Below are 7731 nucleotides of genomic sequence, written 5' to 3' on the forward strand. Positions count from 1 at the left end.
TAACATCAACATAAGCGAGTCTGGCTGCCAAGTTTAAAATGGGCTGAGAAAAAGCATGAAAGCTTACAGAGGCGACGTTTGGCCCATGGAGAACAAACCCTGTTCCCAATTCACATATCTTCCTCATTCAGAGTCTGCATTTGGTTCATTAGATTTGCTGGCACAAAAAAGTGCTGGCTCTATAACTGTTTCCTCATAGGACTTAAGCCTCTAGGCATACATTTAAAAAACTTACTTCAGCATAAAAACTTTGAGGATCGGTTCTACGCGCCAAATTTAGCAATATTTTACGGTTTTTAGTTTCAGTTTTCTCCTCTAAACTCAGAGGTTTAGGTTAGTGTGGAATGAAGCACCTCCTCAGATTTAGTGACTAAATTCAGCAAGTGTTTAGAAGAGAGTGCTGATTTATTGACAGTAAGCATTTAACATAAGCATTTAAAGATGTTTGCAAAATAGTGGCTGTGTTCAGAGAAAATGTACACATACCTTTCTGGCATTAGGCAAATCTTTAAATTCCAGATTTGTGGCATTAATTTAATGATGAATTCAATTTTAAAATAGGATTTTCTCTGGATTCTCCAAAAAACATTGTGATAAGTGGATCGACTGGACTAAATTGACACTAGATGTGCAGGAATACATACATACGTGCTTATTCAAATTCTTACAAAGTTTGCATGAGATCAGATTCCAGGATCAGGTTATGGGTGTATTCTCATCTTGCCCTCCATATTCCCGGGATAAAGTCCAGATCCACTGTGATCCACTGTGATCACCAGGACAGAGTGGCTACTGAACATAAGTAATAAGAGTAAATGAGATTATACAATAGGGAACACATTTTTATAGTAAAGATGTACAACCTAAACCAAGATGTTTAACATTTTTACTAAATGTAGTCATTTTTCTATGTTTGGTAGGGGTGAAGTTAATGTGTCAGATAAATAAAGGGATTAAAGGCATGAATTCTCCACCAAACATGCACCAACTATGATACAGTCCATTTTCGGCTATTAGATATAAGACATCTTTTCTATTGTGTATCCAAATACCCCACCTGCTGTATAGAGCATAATTTGTATAGTACATTGCTGCCCTCTGTTGCTAGCTGGTGATGAACAGCCAGAGGTAAGTGAACATCTTGAGTAGGAAGTGAACATTAAAAATCATTACCTTAGCTTAGCGCATGGACAGCACTGATTAACCTCATTAGGGTGTTTCGCTCCATCTCTTGTGCTTTGGAACTGATGTGCTTTTAAACATTTCCACAGGATGTTTTTGAGAATTATGAGATCGAAATTTGAGATAAAGTTTAAGATTTTCCCAACTGTCAGATAAGACCACATAAAATGTGTATAAAGCATGCAGGTCACAGGGCTGTTTCATTCCTTTGCAGACAAAATAAGCTAATCTTTCTTTGAAAATGCAGCCTGCATCTGGACAAACATTAAAGGCAAACCTTGAAAATATGTATATTTCTCAAAGAAAACCATAGTCTAGCTTACCATGATTTGGTTTAGTGGTTAGCACGTTCGCCTCACACCTCCAGGGTTGGGGTTCGATTCCCGCCTCCGCCTTGTGTGTGTGGAGTTTGCATGTTCTCCCCGTGCCTCGGGGATTTCCTCCGGGTACTCCGGTTTCCTCCCCCGGTCCACAGACATGCATGGTAGGTTGATTGGCATTTCTGGAAAATTGTCTATAGTGTGTGAGTGAATGAGAGTGTGTGTGCCCTGCGATGGGTTGGCACTCCGTCCAGGGTGTATCCTGCCTTGATGCCCGATGACGCCTGAGATTCCCGTGACCCGAGAAGTTCGGAAAAGCGGTAGAAAATTAATGAATTTAATTTGTCCATACGTATTGGGATAAGTTTTGCTGGAGATTACAAAGTATTTATAAATCTCTGGATATGCCATCTACTAAATATCTGAATGTTTTATAACTCTCTCTTTCTTTCACAGGTGGTGCTGGAGGGGGAATGTGGATGAGGATCTCAGTCACCTCCATGGATAATAAAAGATCCTCCAAACCTCTTTTCCCTCTCCTTCTGCTCTTGTTTGTCTCTTGTCCTTGTTTCAGTGGGCCAGCCCGCTCTCCTCTCCTGCCTGGACAGCCCTTCCTGATTCTTTGGGCTGTACCAAACAAGGACTGTCTTGGTCGCCCTGACCCGGCAGCTTTTGGGATGGAGTGGGAGGGACGTGTGGCTGAATTTTATGAGGACTCACTGGGACTGTACCCATATTTCAGTGCAGAGGGAGAGCCTGTCAATGGTGGCCTTCCCCAGCAAACTAGCCTGGAGCGCCACCTTCGGAAAGTGGAAGGAGACCTCACAGCAACTTTGCCAGAGGCTGGGGCACCTGGCCTTGGGGTGCTGAGGTGGAAGGAGTGGGAGCCACAGTGGAGCAGAAATCGGGGGACTCAGCGAAGGTATTTGGAAACATCGCGAGAATTGCTTCGTGTTTTTTTCCCAGGCTGGAGTGCAGATGAAGTGGAGAAATGGGCTCAGGTGAAACCGCGACCACAAATAAAAACACACAGGGCTACATCTTGTAGCCATATTTATCATTAAAATGGTGTATCCAAATTGTCTTATGCAGAATGTCGACATACTGATGTCATTTCCTGCCAGGTGGACTTTGAAGCAGCAGCCCAATTCATTCTCATGGAGACCTTGAGAGAGCTAAAGAGGCTTCGCCCACAGAGACTATGGGGTATGGCTTCGTACCCAAGCTGCTACAACTCTGATCCCACACACATGCTGCTACCTAATTACACAGGCCGCTGCCCGGCTGCAGAGATGACACTAAATGATGAGCTCATTTGGTTATGGAAGCAAAGTGATGCACTTTACCCGATCCTTGCACTGGAGAATCTCCCTGAAGGAACCAATGGTTCATGGCTGTATGCATCCAATCAGATCAGAGAGGCATTAAGAGTGGCTGCTCTAGCAGGGACAACATCTGAACTTCCTGTTTTTCCACTAGTCAAGAGTATGTACACCTCCACCAGTAGCTTTCTCTCTGAGGTAATAATTGAAATGGAAATTTTCAAATTGTGTGTATTTGTGTGAATATCCACTGTGTACATAACTGCATGCACTGTTTATGTATGTCAGGCGAATTTGGTGAATACTGTAGGAGAGAGTGCTGCTCTGGGTGCAGCGGGAGTCATTATCTGGGACAGATTCCATACTACCAAAACACAGGTATTCATCCACCCATTAGTCCAGGCTATGCAATCAGCCCACCGACCCACCTACCCACGCATCCATCCATCCATACTGGTCCACCCAGTTCTTTATGCATATTGGAATAGTTTGAGGGTTATATTTAGAGTACTGTATGTGAGCATGCATTTACAAGCTGCAAGATAGACAACCAAATTGGACACAAAGATGTTAAAATATCTATTTTTTTGCCAAACTCATTCTTTGAGCTTATATACAGTACTATTATTAAAGTTATGAGCTCAGCTTATAAATAATTATTTCTTTTTTTTCTAGTGTTGCATGCCCACACATGTAGTATCTTCACAAATGTAGGCTCATGAAAGTGTTAGTTATACTAATATGTATAATACAAGTTAATAAATGCATGTCTTCTGTCCACCAGAGGCTGTGCTCAGATCTTACCTCTTATGTGCGAGAGGTGCTTGGCCCCTATGCGGTCAACGTAACCATGGCTGCACATCTGTGCAGCATGTCACTTTGCAAGGGCCTTGGCCGCTGTATACGCAAGAAACCAGAGGAACCTGTGTACCTGCACCTTCCTCCTGCCAACTTCCTGCTGCTGCGCAAAGGAGCGGAAGGGATCAGGGCAACAGGGCAACTCCCCCAGAGTTACCTGGATGGGTGGAGACGTGACTTTCACTGCCATTGGTTTGAGGCACTGGAAGGAGCAGCTGCTGATCAGGAGACAGTTGGGATTGAGACTGATGGCCAGAGGTTATTGACCACAGTAAAGCCATCTAATAAAGTTGTTCATACTTTGCGGGCAGTTGGCCAGAGTGAAGGGAATGAGACCACACCTGAGAAAAGTGAGGAGGCAGTGGCTCCTATGACACCTGCTGGACAAGAACCAGCAAAAAGTGTCTGCCCCGACCACTTTGTGACAATAATTCTTCTCTGCGTTCTGTCATTCTTCAGTCTGACAAATTTCTAAATGTGTGTTTCTGACAGACATGGCGTACAAAAGGAACCAATTGGCCTTGATGATAGCGAAACTAATGATAGATGCAAAATTAAATAAATGTATATTGCATAATGGTAGCAGACATGTGACTTTGGGAAAGTGAACTGGATACCCACTACAGTCAGTTCAAAACTGATGAACATCTAAGACAATCTGGGTTCATTTACTGTAGCTTGAGATTCATCAGGGTTTTGATATTTTCTTCTAATTTAGCCATTATAAACTCCCACCACTAGTTAGATCTCCTAGCACATGGCAGCTAATCTAGGAACATGAGGGCTAACATGTGCTTCCTCTCAGATACAAGAAAGAAATAAGCCTGCAATCTACTCCTATTCCCCTGTTACTTCATAGAGAATGTGACAGCACTTACAGCACAACAGTGGCTGCTTTTTTCTGTATGTTTGAGAAAAAACATCCTTTTCACTCAGAGTACAGTTATGCTGTCTTGGCTCCTCAACCAGCTATGATGTAATCCGGATTCAGAGCAACCCAAACTATGACCTTTAAAAGACTTGCATGAAAAGAAAGACACAAATGCCAGTATGCACTAAAAAACTTAAACAATTCTTATTTTTCTGCTTATTGAACAGTAATTAATGGCCATTTGAAACTGTTTTTGTAAGATATTCTCATGGGCTTTTATATATTTTAATTGACTTGTTCACTCGGAATGTTTTCAATGGAGGGAGAAATACAAAGACAAATTAGATGGTGATTATTAACAATTGTTCTATGCTGTTAATGTCAAATATCAGCGAATGGTTGCAGGTTGTAATGACACATAATTGTACTAGCATCAATATAAAGTCTTTTTACAATGGCAGGTAGAATTATCCATGGAAACGTATGCAAATTACGATAAATTACAGTAACATTAATTAAAACAGTAATTAACTGCAGGCATGTCTCTAGGAAAATATATAGTTAAGGTTCATGATAGTAAACTCGCAGCACATGTCTAACATTTCTGGTGTGATACCCCTTCGCTTCTTGGAGATTTCCTTGAAACATTAAAGAGGCATTTTCCAGGAGAATTATGCCTGAAGCAGTAAAAAATTAGGCATTATATTAAAAAAAAAAAAAAAGATGCGCTACTAAGTTGAATTACTTACAGAATCTGAAGTCCTAAATGAATTTAATTTACACTGTGCTAGTGTGGAGAAGTGATTTTTGTGTTGTGCTTTGGCAGCTTCCACAAAATTATATTATGTGGAAATGGAAATTCAAATTCAGCTAAATCAATAACAGAGAAAGACAGCAACAGCAACTATTTAGCAAAAGATTTCAAAGCACCACATCTTTGTAGACTAAAGATACATTAGCTACAGAAGCCTGGACACCAGTTTGTAATGAATTTAGCATTGATGAGCAAATTACGATAAAGAACATTATTTAAAATATTTCATCAACATTTCCTCTTTTGTAGAAGCACTTATGTAGAATGAATTTGGACTTATTACTGAATACAGATATTAAAATAAAAACATTAAGCTAAATTTAAGACTAAATAAAGTTACAGAGACAGGTATATGTGGGGGAAGTCACAGCCTAATGGTTACAGAGTCTGAATCGTGACCCTAAGGTTGTTGGTTCGAGTCTCGGGCCGTCCACGACTGAGATGCCCTTGAGCAAGGCACCGAACCCCCAACTGCTCCACGGGCACCGCAGCATAAATGGATGCCCACTGCTCCGGGTGTGTGTTCACTGCTGTGTGTGTGCACTTTGGATGGGTTAAACGCAGAGAACAAATTCTGAGTATGGGTCACCGTACTTAGCCATATGTCACGTAAAAAAAAAAAAAAAAAAAAAAAAAAAAAATATTTATATATATATATATATATATATATATATATATATATATATATATAAATTAACTCATGAGCTTTTTAGTAGCACATACACAGTATATTAATTGAGCTCAAGTTCTCATACTGTATTTCCTCTACTCATCAGAATCTGGTACAGCAGGACATTTGGGGATATGGCATCCATGTAAACAGTCTGTTTCTCTAGGGAAATTTCCATATTCATAGACATTTGTAGCTTGTGCTGGTGCATCAGGGAAACAGTATTTTTTGAACAACTTTACATAATTTACAACATCATGATGAAAAACTTTCACGTTATAAGAAATTGGGAACAAGGTCATATAAATTTCTCTGTATGGCTTACAGATGAGAGCTTGTGCACCAAAACTTTACATAAAAGCATCATTATAAATGACATGGAGTCAGACGTCGTTTGTGTGACTGCCGTCTCTTCGTATTTACTGATGGAATCCAAATAATTAATTTCTCACCTTTAACAACATTAAAGTGAAATTAAACCTTTAGTTTAAACCCTCATATTCTACTGAAGTAACTTGTAAATTAATTCATTGTTAAAATCTAGACTGAGCTGAATTGGAATTTTCAGTTCAATTGTGTTATTATAGTAAAGGAGCAGTTTAATCTATGGATAGGTCTAGGAACCAGACCTAAAGAACATACTGGTTGGCATAATAAACAATCTCTGATGCCCTTCTGTATTATATGGATAGTAAAAATGAAAATAATGACCTTGCATAACTTAGGGTTTGGCTGCAAAGCAGATTCCAGCTAGATGAAAGTCATGTGATCACATGATAATGGTCATGGGTCATAAAATCCCATCTGTGCAAGGTACACAGTGTTACACAAGGGCAATGCTCTGTGAAGGAAAACAAGTTTTGACATGGTTTCTGAAAGTTATGAGAAACAAAAACATCCCTAAAAGTGTTTATGTAAACAAATATCAGATCACCTAAGCATCCATATTCATGCACTTACATTCACGTTCACACACACACACACACACACACACACACACACACACACACACACACACACACACACACACACACACACACACACACACACACACACACACTTTTCATTTCATTTTCATTTTATTATAGTTGTTAGAATTGAATGTACATTTTCCTTTGTTCTTCTTTATATGTGCAATTCTTCTTGTTAAAAGCTTTAAGACACGATCAAGAAGTAGATGTATATGAATGACCGACGTCTCCACTTGCGCATGAGCTAGTGTAAAACCCCTATTTGTTTTATAAAGGACGATAAGTGCATCATCAGATTTACAGAATGCTGTAGAGCCGGTCAGCCAGTTCCATCACCTCTATCAGTTCATCTGTCCAAGCTGTCCAAACTAACCTCTAATCTCATGTTTAGTCTTCGTCTTATCGTTAATCTGGGACAGACACACAGATCTAGCCGTTTTTACAGCAAATCTGAACCATCTGCCACACCATCACAAAATAGCTTGAAATGATACTGAACAATAGTAAACAATGAACAGTGGTTAAAAGCTGAAAACATACTCTCTCTCACTCAGAGGCAGAATATGTGCATTATGATGCTGCATTATAAAATGACGAGTTTAATTACAGACTCTCAGGAAGTGAACTGGGTTAAAGTAAGTGGAAGATCTACATACAGTGCTGCAATATGGAAGAAACACAACAATGTTTTCAAATTTTAACTCTTAATAACAAGTTTGCTTT

At 39.8% G+C, this 7731-nt stretch overlaps 1 protein-coding gene across 1 annotated transcript; it reads left to right on the forward strand.

Annotated features, from left to right (window-relative positions):
* The first annotated feature begins 2002 nt into the window (after window positions 1-2002).
* si:dkey-72l14.3 (Glyco_hydro_56 domain-containing protein) lies at window positions 2003-4209 on the forward strand. The gene is made up of 4 exons (XM_027134003.2): window positions 2003-2503; window positions 2627-3022; window positions 3113-3202; window positions 3609-4209. The coding sequence occupies exons 1-4, from the start codon at window positions 2003-2005 to the stop codon at window positions 4155-4157; spliced, it is 1536 nt and encodes a 511-aa protein (XP_026989804.1). The 3' UTR covers window positions 4158-4209.
* The last annotated feature ends 3522 nt before the right edge of the window (window positions 4210-7731 follow it).

The sequence above is a fragment of the Tachysurus fulvidraco genome, chromosome 14 (assembly GCF_022655615.1).
Source record: "Tachysurus fulvidraco isolate hzauxx_2018 chromosome 14, HZAU_PFXX_2.0, whole genome shotgun sequence".
Classification (NCBI taxonomy): domain Eukaryota; kingdom Metazoa; phylum Chordata; class Actinopteri; order Siluriformes; family Bagridae; genus Tachysurus; species Tachysurus fulvidraco.

Coding starts and splice junctions, on each gene's coding strand:
- si:dkey-72l14.3 (XM_027134003.2), top strand. CDS start 2,003: ATGGATAATAAAAGATCCTCCAAACCTCTTTTCCCTCTCCTTCTGCTC. Junction 2,504..2,626: donor AAGTGGAGAAATGGGCTCAG/GTGAAACCGCGA, acceptor ATTTCCTGCCAG/GTGGACTTTGAAGCAGCAGC. Junction 3,023..3,112: donor CCAGTAGCTTTCTCTCTGAG/GTAATAATTGAA, acceptor TATGTATGTCAG/GCGAATTTGGTGAATACTGT.